We start from the raw sequence: 18,155 nt of genomic DNA on the forward strand, positions 1-18,155 counted from the left end.
GAAAGTCAAATATAGAAGTGCTGTGATTTCATTTCAGACAAAAATTAAGAGCTGGTTAAAGACTAGTCCAGAATGAAGAAGATTCAGCCACTCAAAGTCTTACTTTCCCCCCTTTATGGTCTCTCTTTCAGAAAGTTTTGCCTAGGAAAACATGAGAAAAAACTTTGGGGTTTGAGATAGTAGGCTCAATATGAATCAGCAGAATGATGTGGCTTCCAAAAGACTTAACTATATCTGGCATCATTAAAAAACTATAATGTCCTGGAATTCACAACTGTTCTTCCCTGAACTGGCGAGACCACACCCAAAGATATTTTAAAAGTGAAACTGGAGTACATTAAAAGGAGAGAGACAAGAATGGTTAAGGGATTTGAAAATGTGCCATTTGAAGTACAACTAAAGGAGCTGCAGAGGTTTGGCCTGGAGAGGATAAGATTTAGGGGAGATATGAGAGTTCCCTTCAGATACCTGAATAGATGCCCCATGGCAGAAGGTTTTATATATTTGCTTAGTATCACTTCAAAGGGTTGAACCAGAAGCAAGGAGTGAAATTCTGAGAGTTTGCACAGTATCAGCTTAACATTAAAAATAAACTTTGACCAGGCCAATATGAAGTAGATTCAAGCCTCAGAATAGGGAGAAATCAGATGACTTTTAAGGTTCCTTCTAACAAAGAAGTCCTTTGATTCTATGGTTACTATAATAAAATTTGCTACCATTACTAATGTTTAATTAAAAATATTCAAAGTTCTTGCTGAGGGACTTCCCTGGTTGTCTAGTGGCTAAGACTCCGCATCCCCAATGCAGGGAGCCTGGGTTTGATCTCTGGTCAGGGAACTAGATCCCACGTGCCTCAACTAAAGATCATGCATGCTGCAAAGAGGATCTTGTGTGCCACGACTAAGACCCGGCGCAGCCAAATAAATAAATAAATATTTTTTTAAAACGTTCTTATTGAAATTACGGATTCTTCTTCCCTAGTGAAGATCCTCATGGTAGCAGAGAAAAAAGAAGCAATGATGTTAGAGTTGATAGATAAAAAACTTTTCCAAATTTCCCCAAATTTCTTTCATTTCTTTTTTTTTTTCAATTTTTTGGCTGTGCCATGTGGCATGTGGGAATCATAGTTCCCCAACCAGGGATCGAACCCAGGCACCGTGCAGTGGAAGCATGGAGTCTTAACCACTGGACCACCAGGGAAGTCCCAAAGTTCTTTCATTTCTTCATTCTTCATTCTTCGTTCTTTCATTTTCAATTCCTTTTAATTCTATCCAGTAGATCATGTACTCCTTGAGCACTGGACCAGCAATCCAATGCAAGTAACCCGTTAAGTTGGTTTAATTCCAGTCATATAAAGTGGATCTTTTCATTGGGTCAATAAAGTAAGAGGAAAAAGTTGTTTTAAAATAGGCCACAGCATCTTGTACACTTTGAACAAAAATGAGACTCTTTTCCAGGACCAAGTGAACCATTGAGAGGATTAGGGAAAATGAGTATTTGGAAGATTCCACATTATGACTGTGGGATTAGGGGATCTTAGGGGAAATGCACAAAAAGTTCAGTTTCCTATGCTAGCAAATCTTAGTTAGTGCTAATCCCTCTAGGTTTCTTCTTAACACTTGGAAGGAAGGAATCATCAGAGAATCCCTATAACTTTATCAAATTTCCAAAAGGAACCCTGAGCTTTTTGTTCTATTGTCTGCCTACCAAATCCTTGCCTTTCTCATCCCAGAATTCTACCTTCACTGTGCCAATTTTAAGACCATTCTTTCACACCTGCCCAACTCAGCCTGTCCTCTTCCCTGGCCTGTCCTTTACCCACCAAGCCCCATTTCCCTACTTCCTTTGTTCTCTAGAATTACTATTGTCTTGTCAAGAAAATATTCCACCCTTTTCTAGAACACTGAACTCACTTGCTTGCCTTGACAGAAATCTAGTTTTCTTTTGTCTCATTTGTAGCCCTCTCAAGAGCCCTTGCAAGTGTTCTACTTTCATTTAGTAACTTTCTTCCCTTGCAAACCGTATGAAATGATACCAATTCTCTGGATCACAAGGAGGCATTATGTCATAGGATGGCATTCAAGTTCCTCCACAAATTGGATACAGGCTGCTTTCTCAGGCCCATCTTTTGCAGGCCTTTACCATCCATCCTACAGTCTTCTAGATGCACTGAATGACTTACCCACTATGCAGCAAACACAGTAGATACTCTTGTATCCTGTGCCTTTGCTTCTGCTGTTCTCTCTGCCTGGTATTCCTCCCCTTTACTCGTTATTTGTGTGGAAAAAGCCTGTTTATTTCCTCCATCTCTTTGTAGTATATTGAAAGCTCTTTAAATAAAAGAATCATGTTTATTTGCCTTTGTCTTCCAAGTCTAGACCAGTGCCTAGCACATGGGAGGTAGCTAATACATCTCTATTCAATGTCTGCAAGTTTAGTTTTGGAGGTTTTCTAAACTCTATAGTAGAAAGTTCTTATCTGAGGATCTCAGCTTATGAACTACCTTCTCAATTTCCAGTCATGGTAAAAGGCTGGACTGGACTGAAAAAGCAGAATGGCAGTCACACCTCCTTTCTCTTGTAACATTATCTTTACATTAAACATGCAGGGACTAGTCAGGATTACATAAATACAATCTGCCTTAGGCTTGAGAGCCCACTGAAAGACTTAGTTCCACAGAGTTATAATTCAGGCTCGCCCCTTTTGAACCTTGTCTTGGAACCCTTAGGAAACCTCTGAACTTCAGTTCCACACTGTTCTTCAACAACATTCTTCAGCTAACATTTACTGGCCTCTTAGTATATGCCAGACCCTCTGCTAGGTGCTGAAGATGCAAATATGACCAAATAGAAAATCTATCTTTATGGAACTCAGAGTCAAGCAAGGTAGACAAGTAAACAGACATTTAATGTGTTCATTCATTCAGCAGATATTTACTATATCCTAAACAAGGGTCCAATAACAATGTAGAGGAGCTGGCTATGGGAGCAGGAAGGAACAAGTACCCAATTCTCCCTACAACTGCAAATACACTGTAAAAAAGTAAGATTTTACTAAAAGGACAAGGCCATCTTGAACATAACAGAGAAGAGAACAATTAGTAATATTTATGCAAAGTTAGAGAACATGACAAAATAAACCAAGTCCTGAGAACTACAAGGAGTTCAGAATTCTGGAGAATAAAGTATTATAGGAATTAAAGAAAATGAAGCTGGAGATATTTATAGAGGCAAAACCAAGAAAAATCCTTAGGTGCCATGCCAGAAGTTTACATTCAATGTAGGCAATAGAGAACAATTGAAGGTTTAACTGGGAGATGGGGAGTCAAATCAGATTTGTAATTCAGAAGATGTATTAGAGGGAAATGAAATGGGAAATAGGTCAGTTTCGAGCCTGTGACAAATGTCGAAGAAAGACATAATGAGGGCTTTAAAGTAAGGTAAAGGAATACGAGGAGAAATATTTGAATGAAATTTCATTGGTGAATTTGAAAGGATTTGGATGGAATGTAGGTTGGAGATGAAAGAGAGAAAAGAACCTGCTCAGGGGCTATGGCCATTGGTGTAAACTAGTAATATAAGAGGAGGAGCAAGATAGGAAGGAGGGAGATACATATGGTAAAAATGACATGTGCCTGAATGAGGAAACACTGCAACAACAGTATCAATGAATTAAGAACTGCACCATCGGATACAGTACACATCTTTATATATTCCTACCTATCTACCTATCTAATTTATAGTGATTTTTTGTTTGGTTGGGGTTTTGTTTTGTTTTTTCGATGAATTGGCTGCCTCACAGGCAAGAAATGACCTCCTCCTCCATAATGCTTCTAGTTAAGAGAAGTAAAAATTATGGTTGTACTATGAGAAATAATTTGGAAATCAACTCTCAAACTGTGTTTCATGAGCATCTTAAGACCAGTGATTAACTTCAAATGAAGCATTTCAGTGATTCCTCATTGACTTATGTATATAATAATTCCCAAGGCTAAAATGAAAAGAACACATGGCAAAACACAGAAGGCTATTTCTTGAGTGTTGAATTTGAGTCTCATGTTTTAAGAGGGACACACCAGGATAGTTACTAGAGTGTGCCCAGAGAAAGGCAAACAGTGGGGCAGAGAACGTGAAACCGGTTATATGGGGAACTGTTAAGGCTTTAAGGCTGATAATGGGAAGACTTAAAGAAGTTATGACAGTTGTTCTCAAATGGTTCAAAGGCTGTCATTTGTTAATACTAGACTCCTTGGTCCCAGAAGGCAGAGCTAAGTCCACTAGTGCCAGTTGCATAGAGCCAGGTTCTGGGGTCAATGAAAAGAATAATGTTCCAGCAAGTAGAGCAGCCAAACAATTAAATCATCTCCTCAGGTGATGAGATCCCCATCACCAGAGATATTTAAGGAGGAATGAGATAACCTCTTGAGAGTATTTGTACAGAGAAGGATTGTATTAGGTAAGATATATTCCCATTCTAAAATTACACGTTCCAGAATTTTGTGGAGTAACACTTTAGAGTTGGGTGTGGCTAAAGTTTTCTACATGACATAGTGATTGTAAATCCGGGCATAAAGCTAATCATTTAAATTGAGAGTTGTCTGTGTCGACTTAAATACTATTCTACCTTTGTCTAGCCATGTCCTTGGTGTTAAATTCCTGCTACTGGAACTGTTTGTGCATTAGTGCTTAAATTTATTTGTTAAGATTGGGTATTATGAGTTGCCTTTGACCTTCCCCCTCACTCTCACCAAATAAAAAATTTAGAAAGTAAGGCTTATCTTCCATGGAACTTTAGGTATACAATAGGACTGAGAGTTTACTTTTACTTCTTTCTCCCTGTGGTATAAAGCCTCTTTGTTATTAAGAGTACAAGTACAGGTGTTTCCAATCCTCCCCCCTCCTTTTACTTTGTACCTCATTTTCCATATACTTTTAAGGCCATTTATCATTTCCTCATGTCCAGATTTCATTTCCCAATTGAAAGACTATGTTAGGGAGGAGGCAGGTATTGGTTGGAAAGCAGATTAGGAGAAATATCTTTCAAAGACAAAGTAGAAAAGAGTAAGTTACTGAGGTTAATATGATTATATTTTGGTGGTGGTAGGCTAAGGTGATCAAGTGAAGGTGTAACCCCCTTGCTACAGAAAACTAGCCTGTATTCCTTTGAATTTTCCATAGCATGGTAATTGTTAATAGGATTAGTGTTCATACTGAGGTAATTTTACACTTAAAATTTTGATTTTTCTCTTTAGGGATAAAGACATTACCCTCACAAAATGAAATGATAAAAGAAATAGCTAAGGTTCAAGAGGATATGGGCAAAAGGTAAGAGTTCTCCCAGGAAGACAGGTGGTTAATTTTTCCCACTTAGTTCTTCTTTTTTTTTTTTTTGGCTGCATTGGGTCTTCGTTCCTGTGCATGTGCTTTCTCTAGTTCTGGAGAGCAGGGGGCTACTCTTCTTTGCGGTGCATGGGCTTCTCATTGTGGTGGCTTCTCTTGTTGCGGAGCATGGGCTCTAGGCACGTGGGCTTCAGTAGTTGCAGCATGTGGGCCCTAGAGCATGTGGGCTTCAGTAGTTGTGGTGCATGGGCTCTAGGGTGCATGGGGTTTAGGAGTTGTGTTACACGGGCTCAGTAGTTGTGGCACACAGGCTTAGTTGCTCCACAGCATGTGGGATCTTTCTGGACCAGGGATCGAACCTGTGACCCCTGCATTGGCAGGCGGATTCTTAACCACTGCGCCACCAGGGAAGTCCCCCAACTTACTTCTTAATAAGAGCAATGTTGTACTGTATTTATTGTCCTCGTGTTCATTTAAGGATTTAGATTATATTTTGAAGGAAAAGGAAATAATAGGTTGTGACAATAGAATAGAGAATTACCACCAAGTGGTTTGAATATGGATGGGAAAGGAGAGAAAAGCTTAAGAAAATTCTACGTTTAGGGCCTAAAAGAAAACTCAAGTAGGAAAAAGCACATGGAGAGAAAACCTGGTATATTATTTTGGCAAGGATTACATGAAGGGCTATTAGAGCTGCCAGAGGAAGGGCAATGATAAATTAATGAGAGGTAGATATGGTTAAATTACAAATCTGTAGGCATATTTACAAATCTGCAGAGGCCACTTTACTGGCTGTCATGTGACAGCGTACTTAGGTCACAGTGGCTCTTAGTATGAGTAATCTATAGGATCTGGGAAGGTGGTACCATCAGCCAGTATTTTAGTGCTTGGGTGGACACATTTAGCAATCTGAATTTCAGAACTTGAGCTTATTCACTGGTGATCTTTATTTGAACAAAGTTGATGTAGATGAAGTTCCTAAATTTTTGTGGAAAAGTCAGAGGCACAATCATCCCATGCCCAAAGATGTGGTTTTCTTCAACTGATTATACCAGCATAACTCTCCCTTCTGCAAGGAGGAGAAAGACTGTTTTTACTTAACCCTGATACCCTTTCTAGGTGCTCTCCTATTTTCCTCCTTCCTTTCACTGCCAAACTTCTACAATATATATTCTACATTATATATATTGACTTGTAATACTTTCCTCTTTGTTCTCAGCTTATCTATTTCTTCCACATCCTTCAAGGACTTATCATAGCTCTATTTTAACTACCCACTTCTACATTTCTATTTAGCAGTCTAAAACCACGTGATTTACCATAAGTCTTATATTCTTGTCTGTTTCATGTGAAGTCTTACATTCTTCTGTTTCATGTGTATCTATCTTATCTAGTTCAGTAGATTATAAGGCCCTTAAGAATAGAGACATGTCTTTTCTTTCTTCTCTATTTTCTACAGCTCCTAGCCCAATATTGAGCCAAGAGCAGATAGAAAGCATTGACTAATTGATGGAGTGACTGAATTGTTAATAGGCATGCCTTCTGTCTTCTCTGCTTCAGGTATGTGGACAGCCAACGCCATACCATTCAGGGAGACTATATAGATACCATGGATGAGCTTGCTGATCTGGTGGGCGTCAGGCCCAATCTACTGTCCCTGGCCTTCACTGACCCCAAATTGGCATTACAGTTATTTTGGGGACCCTGTACTCCAATCCAGTATCGGCTACAGGGCCCTGGAAAGTGGGATGGAGCTCGAAAAGCTATCTTCACCACAGAAGATCGTATCAGGAAGCCGCTAATGACAAGAGTAATTGAAAGCAACAATTCCACAACTTCAACAATAACAATGGCCAGGTTTATGCTGGCTGTGGCTTTCTTTGCTATAATTATGACCTATTTTTAGCTGTTCCATTGTCATTGTCCCAGTTTTCTTTGAAAGCTGGATCTGGAGATGCCTTCAGAACCTGACAAGATTGAACAACTCTCAGCTTCACATTGCTGAGAAATCTAATTTTATTTCTCTTTCCAAAGCATTAATCCTTTTTCCTCTTTTCCCTACAGTGAAATCTCAGCTTTTCATTTGTACTGACTTACCTCCCTTACTCTTATGACCCATCACTTTTTCCTTTCAGTCATTCCTGGACTGTGAGCTCAGATACTCTTTTAGTCATCTTTGTTTTGTCCTTAGCAGAGTTCCTGACACGTGGTAGGTGCTTTCTTTTCTTTTTTTCACATCTTTATTGGAGTATAAAGGCTTTACAATATTGTGTTCATTTCTGCTATACAACAAAGTGATTCAGCTATATGTATACATATATCCCCATATTCCCTCCCTCTTGAGCCTCGCTCCCACCTTCCCTATCCCATCCCTCTACCTCTTCACAAAGCTCCGAGCTGATCTCCCTATGCTATGCAGCAGCTTCCCACTAGCCATCCATTTTACATTTGGTAGTGTATATATGTCAATGCTGCTCTCTCACTTCATCCCAGCTTCCCCTTCCCCACGGTGTCCTCAAGTCAGTTCTCTATGTCTGCATCTTTATTCCTGCTCTGCCACTAGGTTCATCAGTACCGCTCCTTTAAATCCCATATATATGCGTTAACATACGGTATTTTTCTCTTTCTAACTTACTTCATTCTGTATGACAGATTCTAGGTCCATGCACCTCAGCACAAATAACTCAATTTCGTTCCTTTTTATGGCTGAGTAATATTCCATTGTATATATGTGCCACATCTTCTTTATCCATTCATCTGTTGATGGACACGTAGGTTGCTTCCATGTCCTGGCTATTGTAAATAGTGCTGCAATGAACATTGTGGTACGTGACTCTATTTGAATTATGGTTTTCTCAGGGTATATGCCCAGTAGTGGGACTGCTGGGTCATATGGTAGTTCTATTTTTAGTTTTTTAAGGAACCTCCATACTGTTCTCCATAGTGGCTGTATCAATTTACATTCCCACCAACAGTGCAAGAGGGTTCCCTTTCCTCCACACCCTCTCCAGCATTTATTGTTTGTAGATTTTCTGATGATGCCCATTCTAATGGGTGTGAGGTAATACCTCATTGTAGTTTTGAGTTGCATGTCTCTAATAATTGGTGATGTTGAGCATCTCTTCATGTGCCTCTTGGCCATCTGTATGTCTTCTTTGGAGAAATATCTATTTAGGTCTTCTGCCCATTTTTGGATTGGGTTGTTTGTTTTTGTGTTATTGAGTTGCATGAGCTGATTGTATATTTTGGAGATTAATCCTTTGTCAGTTGCTTCATTTGCAAATATTTTCTCCCATTCTGAGGGTTGTCTTTTGGTCTTGTTTATGGTTTCCTTCGCTGTGCAAAAGCTTTTACGTTTCATTACATCTCAGTTGTTTATTCCTGTTTTTAATTACCTTATTCTAGGAGGTGGGTCAAAAAGGATCTTGCTGTGATTTATCTTATAGAGTGTTCTGGCTATGTTTTCCTCTAAGAGTTTTATAGTGTCTGGGCCTTACATTTAGGTCTTTAATCCATTTTGAGGTTATTTTTGTGTCTGTAGTTAGGATGTGTTCTAATTTAATTCTTTCACATGTAGCTGTCCAGTTTTCCCAGCACCACTTATTGAAGAGGCTGTCTTTTCTCCACTGTACATTCTTGCCTCCTTTGTCAAAGATAAGGTGACCCTATGTGTGTGGGTTTATCTCTGAGCTTTCTATCCTGTTCCATTGATCTATATTTCTGTTTTTGTGCCAGTACCATACTGTCTTGATTACTGTAGCCTTGGAGTATAGTCTGAAGTCAAGGAACCTGATTCCTCCAGCTCCATTTTTCTTTCTCAAGATTGCTTTGTCTATTTGGGGTCTTTTGTGTTTCCATACAAATTGTAAAATTTCTTGTTCTAGTTCTGTGAAAAATGCCACTGGTAATTTGATAGGGATTGCATTGAATCTGTAGATTGCTTTGGGTAGTATAGTCATTTTCACAGTATTGATTCTTCCAATCCAGGACCAAGGTATACCTGCTCAACTGTTTATGTTATCTTTGATTTCTTTCATCAGTGTTTTATAGTTTTCTGAGTACAGGTCTTTTGCCTCTTCAGGTAGGTTTACTCCTAGGTATTTTGTTGTTGTTGTTGTTGTGATGGTAAATGGGATTGTTTCCTTAATTTCTCTTTCTGATCTTTCGTTGTTACTGTATAGGAATGCAAGAGATTTCTGTGCGTTAATTTTGTATCCTGCAACCTTACCAAATTCACTGACTAGTTCTGGTAGTTTTCTGGTGGGATCTTTAGCATTTTCTATGTATAGTACCATATCGTTGGCAAAGTCAGTTTTAGGTCTTTTCCAATTTGTATCCCTTTTATTTCTTTTTCTTCTCTGATTGCTGCAGCTAGGACTTCCAATGCTATGTTGAATAATAGTGGCAAGAGTGGACAGCCTTCTCTTGTTCCTGATCTTAGAGGAAATGCTTTCAGTTTTTCACCATTGAGAATGATGTTTGCAGTGGGTTTGTCATATATGGCTTTTATTATGTTGAGGTAGGTTCCCTCTATGCCCACTTTCTGGAGTTTTTATCATAAATGGGTGTTGAATTCTGCCAAAAGCTTTTTCTGCATCTATTGAGATGATCATATGATTTTTATTCTTTAATTTGTTAATATGGTGTATCACATTGTTTTGCATATATTGAAGAATCCTTGCATCGCTGGGATAAATCCCACTTGATCATGGTGTATGATCCTTTTAATGTGTTGCTGGATTCTGTTTGCTAGTATTTTCTTGAGGATTTTTGTGTCTATGTTCATCAGTGATACTGGTCTATAATTTTCTTTTTTTGTAATATCTTTGTTTGGTTTTGGTAACAGGGTGATGGTGGCCCTCGTAAAACAAGTTTGGGAATGTTCTTCCCTCCACAATTTTTTGGAAGAGTTTGAGAAGGATAGGTGTTAACTCTTCTCTAAATGTTTGATAGAATTCGCCTGTGAAGCCATCTGGTCCTAGACTTTTGTTTGTTGGAAGATTTTTAATTACAGTTTCAATTTCATTACCTGTGATTGGTCTGTTTGTATTTTCTAATTCTTCCTGGTTCAATCTTGAAAAGTTGTACTTTTCCAGGAATTTGTCCATTTCTTCCAGGTTGTCCATTTTATTGGTATAGGGTTGCTTGTAGTAGTCTCTTATAATCTTTTGTATTTCTGCAGTGCCACTTGTAATCTCTTCTTTTCATTTCTAATTTTATTGATTTGAGTCCTCTCCCTTTTTTGCTTGGTGAGTCTGGCTAAAGGTTTATCAATTCTGTTTATCTTCTCAAGGAGCCAGCTTTTAGTTTTATTGATCTTTGCTACTTTCTTTATTTCTATTTCATTTATTTCTGCTCTGATTATGATTTCTTTCCTTCTACTACCTTTGGGTTTTCTTTGTTCTTCTTCTAGTTGCTTTAGGTGTAAGGTTATATTGTTTGAGATTTTTCTTGTTTCTTGAGGTGAGCTTGAATTGCTATAAACTTCCCTCTTAAAACTTCTTTAGCTGCGTCCCATAGGTTTTGGATCATTGTGTTTTTGTTGTCATTTGTTCCTAGGTATTTTTTGATTTCTTCTTTGATTTCTTCAGTGATCCCTTGGTTATTTAGCAGGGCACTGTTTAGCCTCCATGTGTTTGTGTCTTTTACTGTTTTTTTCCTGAAATTGATTTCTAATCTCATAGCGTTGTGGTTGGAAAAGATGCTTGATACGATTTCAGCTTTCTTAAATTTTCCAAGGCTTGATTTGTGACCCAGGATGTGATCTATTCTGGAGAGTGTTCCATGTGCACTTCACAAGAAAGTGTGTTTTTCCGCTTTCAGGTGCAATGTCCTAAAAATACCAATTAGGTCTATCTGGTCTATTGTGTCTTTTAAAGCTTGTGTTTCCCTATTTATTTACTCTCTGGATGATCTGTCTATTGGTGTAAGTGGGGTGTTAAAGTCCCCCACTACTATTGTGTTACTGTTGATTTCTCCTTTTATGGCTGTTAGCATTTGCCTTATGTATTGAGGTGTTCCTATGTTGGGTGCATAAATATTTATAGTTGTTATGTTTTCTTCTTGGATTGATCCCTTGATCATTATGTAGTGTCCTTTCTTATCTCTTGTAACAGTCTTTATTTTAAAGACTATTTTATTTGATATGAGTATTGCTAATTCAGCTTTTTTTTTAACATCTTTATTGGAGTATAATTGCTTTACAATGGTGTGTTTCTGCTTTATAACAAAGTGAATCAGTTATACATATACATATGTTCCCATATCTCTTCCCTCTTGCATCTCTCTCCCTCCCATCCTCCCCATCCCACCCCTCTAGGTGGTCACAAAGCACCGAGCTGATCTCCCTGTGCTATGAGGTTGCTTCCCACTAGCTATTTTACATTTGGTAGTGTATATATGTCCATGCCACTCTCTCACTTTGTCACAGTTTACCCTTCCCCCTCCCCATATCCTCAAGTCCATTCTGTAGTAGGTCTGTGTCTTTATTCCCGTCTTACCACTAGGTTCTTCATGACCTTTTTTTTTCCCCTTAGATTCCATATATATGTGTTAGCATACTGTATTTGTTTTTCTCTTTCTGACTTACTTCACTCTGTATGACACACTCTAACTCCATCCACCTCACTACAAATAACTCAATTTCGTTTCTTTTTATGGCTGAGTAATATTCCATTGTATATATGTGCCACATCTTCTTTATCCATTCATTTGATGATGGACACTTAGGCTGCTTCCATGTCCTGGCTATTGTAAATAGAGCTGCAATGAACATTTTGGTACATGACTCTTTTTGAATTATGGTTTTCCCAGGGTATATGCCCAGTAGTGGGATTGCTGGGTCATATGGTAGTTCTATTTTTAGTTTTATAAAGGAACCTCCATACTGTTCTCCATAGTGAGTGTATCAATTTACATTCCCACCAACAGTGCAAGAGGGTTCCCTTTTCTCCACACCCTCTCCAGCATTTATTGTTTCTAGATTTTTTGATGATGGCCATTCTGACCGGTGTGAGATATCTCATTGTAGTTTTGATTTGCATTTCTCTAATGATTAATGATGTTGAGCATTCTTTCATGTGTTTGTTGGCAATCTGTATATCTTCTTTGGAGAAATGTCTATTTAGGTCTTCTGCCCATTTTAGGATTGGGTTGTTTGTTTTTTTGTTATTGAGCTGCATGAGCTGCTTGTAAATTTTGGAGATTAATCCTTTGTCAGTTGCTTCATTTGCAAATATTTTCTCCCATTCTGAGGGTTGTCTTTTGGTCTTGTTTATGGTTTCCTTTGCTGTGCAAAAGCTTTTACGTTTCATTAGGTCCCATTTGTTTATTTTTGTTTTTATTTCCATTTCTCTATAATCCAGCTTTCTTGTGATTTCCATTGGCATGGAATATCTTTTTCCATCCCCTCACTTTGACTCTATATGTATCCCTAGGTCTGAAGTGGGTTTCTTGTAGACAACATATATAAGGGTCTTGTTTTTGTATCCATTCAGCCAGTCTGTGTCTTTTGGTTGGAGCATTTAATCCATTTACATTCAAGGTTATTATCAATATGTATGTTCCTATTACCATTTTCTTAATTGATTTGGGTTTGTTTTTGTGGGTCTTTTTCTTCTCTAGTGTTTCCCACTTAGAGAAGTTCCTTTAGCATTTTGTTGTAAAGCTGGTTTGGTGGTGCTGAATTCCCTTAGCTTTTGCTTGTCTGTAAAGCTTTCGATTTCTCCATCAAATCTGAATGAGATCCTTGCCAGGTAATCTTGGTTGTTGGTGTTCCCCTTTCATCAGTCTAGATATGTCCTGCCACTCCCTTGTGGCTTGCAGAGTTTCTGCTGAAAGATCAACTGTTAACCTTGTGGGGATTCCCTTGTATGTCATTTGTTGCTTTTCCCTTACTGCTTTTAAATTTTTTATTTGTATTTAATTTTTGATAGTTTGATTAATGTATGTTTCAGCATGTTTCTCTTTGGGTTTATCCTGTATGGGACTCTCTGTGCTTCCTGGACTTGATTGACTATTTCCTTTCCCATATTAGGGACGTTTTCGACTATGATCTCTTCAAATATTTTCTCAGACCCTTTCTTTTTCTCTTCTTCTGAGACCCCTATAATTTGAATGTTGGTGCGTTTAATGTTGTCCCAGAGGTCTCTGGGACTGTGCTCAATTCTTTTCATTCTTTTTTCTTTATTCTGCTCCCTGGCAGTTATTTCCACTATTTTATCTCCAGCTCACTTATCCATTCTTCTGACTCAGTTATTCTGCTACTGATTCCTTCTAGAGGATTTTTAATTTCAGTTACTGTGTTGTTCATCACTGTTTGTTTGCTGTTTAGTTCTTCTAGATACTTGTTAAATGTTTCTTGTATTTTCTCCATTCTGTTTCCGAGATTCTGGATCATCTTTACTATCATTACTCTGAATTCTTTTTCAGGTAGGTTGCCTATTACATCATTTATTTGTTCTTGTAAGTTTTCACCTTGCTCCTTCGTCTGTAACACATTTTTTGTGTGTTTGTTTTTTTTTTATTTGATGGGTGAGGCTGTATTCCTGTGTTACTGGTTGTTTGGCCTGAGGCATCCAGCACTGGAGTTTGTGGGCAGGTGGATAGAGCCGGGTCTTGGTGCCGAGATGAGGACTTCCGGGAGGCCTCACTCCAATTAATATTCTCTAGGGTCTGAGGTTCTCTCTTAGTCCAGTGGTTTGGACACAGAACTCCCACCACAGGAGGTCAGTCCTGACTTCCGGCCTGGGAACCAAGATCCCGCAAGCCACATGGCGCAGCAGAAAAAAAAAAGAAAAAAAAAAAAGGAGCAGTACAAGAACAAAGAATAAAAAACAAAATAAAATGAGAAAGATAAAAAATATATTAGGAAAAATAAAAATATAATTGAAACAACTGCAACAAGATAAAACAAAACCACAACAGAAAAAAGAAAGGGAAAGAAAAAGGGGGGAACAAGCCAAAAGGAGCAGAACAATAACAAAGTATAAAGAATAAAATTAAACTAAATAAAAGATTTATTAGAAAAAATAAAAGTATACATGAATCAACAAGAATGAATCAAGGTAAAACAGAACCTCAATCTAAAAGAGGAAAAAGAGAAAAAAAAAAAAAGCCTTGGCTATGGGGCACAGAGTTTAGGTGCGGGTGGAAATTAGGCAGTGGTGGGCTTTAGGGTGGGCGGGGAAACTAGGCGAGAGATGGGTGACTTTTGGGTGTGGGGCAGGGCCTAGGCTCAGGACCCATGCAGCTGGAAAAGGCCTTGGGGGCGGGGCCTAGGCGGGCTCCATTCAAACGTGGGGCAGGGGCTTTGCTTAGGGTCTGCGCAGAAGGGGAGAGGCAGCACTTCCAAAGGGGGGTGTCTGGAGTGCGGAGTTCCGGAGTTTGGAGGTAAGGCCCTGGGTGAGGGTGTGTGGGTGGGGTTTAGGCCCAGTGCGGTTGGAGGGGCTCTCAGAGGGGGTCTCCGAGTGTAGAGGTAGGTCCCTGGGTGGGGTGTAGGGGCCGGAAGGAGGCTCCGAAGTAAGAGGATTAGGCCTGGGAGCCCAACAGGCTCCCTGGTGCCTAAGTGGACAGGGAAAGCGCTGGCCACGTTCCCTTCCATTCCTCCACGCCACCCTCTAGGGTGTCCCCCCAACTGCCGTCCCCTTAACCATGGGTTGGTCCCACTGGGAGTAGGAACTCCTCCCCTCCCCCAGACACCCCTCAGGGGTGCTGGTCCTGTAGGTCCAGCCTTTATTTTTGCTCCCCCTTACCTCCTTCCCACTCCCTCAGGACCCGCATGCCTGGCGGGGGCCTCGGTGGGCAGAGGATCAGGCCCGGGATCTCAGCAGGCTCCCAGAGGCCCAAGAGGGCAGGGGGAACTTGGGCATGCTCCCTTTTGATCCTCTGCCCTTCCAATGGTCCCCCAATTTCCCCCTTTGGGCATGGGATCCCGTCCCTCCCTCAGCCGCTCCTCAGGGGCACCAGTCCTGTCCCACCTCCACTTCTCCTCCTCCCTCACTCCCCCCCCAAGCCCCACATCCTACCCCATCACTGGGGGTTCCTCCCATTCCCCATAGTTGTCTGTGGTCCCCCACCAGTGTCTGGTGGGTGCCCTAGTTATGCGGAGATGCAAATTCCACGTCCTCCTAGTCCGCCATCTTGACTCCACCCTTGTGGTAGGTGCTTAATAAATGTTTGCTGTCATTTATCAAATATTATGGTGGGGAGCATAAGCCAATATCTACATAACAAATGGGAGATTCCATGTAACTGTGCTTCTGACAGGATTTGGTTTTCTACTAGACTTTTAATCTTTAATTTGTTTTTAATATTGTAACTAAATGTATTTTTCCTCAGAGATAAGAGAAATAATGGTCTTATAACAGTTGTATATATCTAAGATAATATATATAGATACTTAAACATTTTGTTTCACTAGCTGTTCACTAGTGTGTCTGATACCTGGTCATTTTCACTCTTTTCCTCTAAGCAACACATCTCTATTTTCTCAATGAAGAAACTACCTCCAACTTCCTAGGCTCATGGATCATTTTAACAATCTAGCAGCTACCAGCAGGTTCAACTTGGCTGGAAAAATTGGGATTTTAAATGAGATGTCCAGTCTTTTTTGATCTCTTAGCTCCTGTAATAGGATACAAGACTTTATCTTAGGAACTATGATAAGTAGTCATCAACTGCTGTGGTGTAGCCTACAAATGTGATTGGATTTTCTTCCCCCAACTCCTACTTTCTCCCTTCCTCACCCTCCCACACAGAGAGTCTAAGTAATAAGTATTCAAAGAGGTCAGTTATGTAATAAATTAGGATTGATAACAACTAAATATAGGGGTATTCTGCTTATAATAGTTCTTCTTGTGTCGCACACTGTAGTTATGAAAGACAAAGCAAATGAAATGAAACCAAGGACTCCAGTTTATGTCCAAGTGCTGCTGTTGATTCTGTTTTCTCTTCCCTAGAAGTTTTGCTCTGTTCTTGTCTGTCAGAGTAGTTAACTAAGTGTTAGATGTCCGGCACACCTAATTTCATGAAGAAAGGAACTGGATGTACCAGCCAAGTGTGTTAATAAATAAACTGTGGTGTAATACATTTGGGATTGCTACCTATTGCTTACCCAAGAATAAATTCGAACAACTGAAAGAACAACATTAGAAATCATTATCTTTCCCAATGTACAGTAAATAAGAGAACCAGAAACGTGAGACTACAACTTCCTCCTAATCATATAACTATTTGTACAATTCCCTGATATGTCGCCTAATTTTGCCTGTGCACATGCTTTTTGAGAATTGGAAGGTCTTTTTTCTTCCATAATCTTTATGATACTGGGGATTTACCCTCTATTAAAATGGACCTAGTATCTTTTAATCTGCAGACTATTCTAGTTCAAAATTAAATTGAAAGCCACTTCTTTTCCATTTCCTTCTTTCAACATATAAATTTGTCTTTTTCAGCATGGAAGTCTGTTGAATTAAAGTCCTTTGATAATGTAATTCCTAGTTATCAGCAATAAGTACCCCAGTCTCCTCTTTAAATAAAAAGCATGTAATTCTAAGCTCATTGACTCTCTCAGTTTCCTTATAATATGAAAAGTTACCAAAAAAAAAAAAATCATTGGTTAAATTCTAAACCAAGGTAAAAGTAAGATGTGAATAGGAAAGTGAACTCAAAACAACTCAAGATACAAAGCCCTAGTTACTGATGAATGTGTATTAATCATCAATTTACCACATCTTACTTTTGTAATTATATTAAAAGGTTGTATCATTTTCCCAATTATATTATACAGAAAAATGCTTTCTTGTAGTGCCAGAAAGTAAGGAAGTGCTCAAAAAGCAAATCGATGGGGGAATGTCACAGGGACACAGGAACCAACCGAAAGTGGTCCCAATGGCCACAGCTGGAACAATTTGAACAATATAAATAACTTAGTATTGGTTTATAATATAAAGTATAAAAAATACCCATCAGTCCATAATGGTATAAATAAGTGATTGAATAATAAGTGGGGTAGAATAGAGAAAACTCCCATATGGAAGAATTTCAAACAATTTATATAAATACTCTGCCCTCCAGGAGTTGGAGCATAACTCCCCATTCCTTAAGTGTAGGCTGCATAGAGTGACTTCCTTCCAAAGAGCGGTAACGGGAGAAAAATAACTTTACAGTGGAGAAATCTGACAAACACTACCTCAGCTGGGTGATCAAGATTAACATCAACAGTAAAGTCATGTGGATAGTATGTACTCTTGATATGATGAGATGAGAAGGGTACTTTGCCTCTGTGGTCTTCCTCCCTAAAACCATGACCCAGTCTAACCATGAGGAAAACATCAGACAAACCCACGTTCAGGAATATCTTACAAAATACCTGACCATCTCAAAACTGTGAAGCTCATCAAAGAAAAAGGAATGTCTGAGAAATTGTCACAGTATAGAGGAGCCTAAGACCTGATGTCTAAATGCAATGTACCTTGGATGGGATCTTGGAACATAAAAAGACATTAAGTAAAAATTGAAGAAATATTAATAAAGTATGGATTCTGGTTAATAACAATGTACTGATTGGTTTATTGGTTGTGACAAATGTAGCACTGTAACGTAAGATGTTAACAATAAAATAAATTGTGTGTGGGATATACAGGAACTCTGTACTAACTTCCCAAGTTTTTCTTAAATCTAAAACTATTCTAAAATTTTAAAATTTTTTTTTAAAAAAAGAAATGTATTCTTTTGGTTCAGGATTTGACCCAGAGGCATAGTCTAGTGGAATTTTCTCAGAAGAGGAAGAATATAGGATAGTACCATTCATTTAAA

At 39.0% G+C, this 18,155-nt stretch overlaps 1 protein-coding gene across 5 annotated transcripts in view; it reads left to right on the plus strand.

Annotated features, from left to right (window-relative positions):
• FMO5 (flavin containing dimethylaniline monoxygenase 5) overlaps positions 1-16,893 on the plus strand; it is a 254,114-nt gene extending 237,221 nt beyond the window's left edge. For all 5 annotated transcript variants that reach the window (XM_082367579.1, XM_082367581.1, XM_082367577.1 and 2 more), the window contains 2 exons: positions 5,252-5,324; positions 6,900-16,893. In XM_082367579.1, coding sequence (XP_082223705.1) covers positions 5,252-5,324; positions 6,900-7,245 — 419 coding nt within the window. In that variant the 3' untranslated portion in view covers positions 7,246-16,893. The remainder of the gene's footprint in view (positions 1-5,251; positions 5,325-6,899) is intronic.
• Positions 16,894-18,155: the final 1,262 nt, after the last annotated feature.

This window comes from Balaenoptera borealis, assembly GCF_965194805.1.
Source record: "Balaenoptera borealis genome assembly, chromosome: 1".
NCBI classification, from domain to species: domain Eukaryota; kingdom Metazoa; phylum Chordata; class Mammalia; order Artiodactyla; family Balaenopteridae; genus Balaenoptera; species Balaenoptera borealis.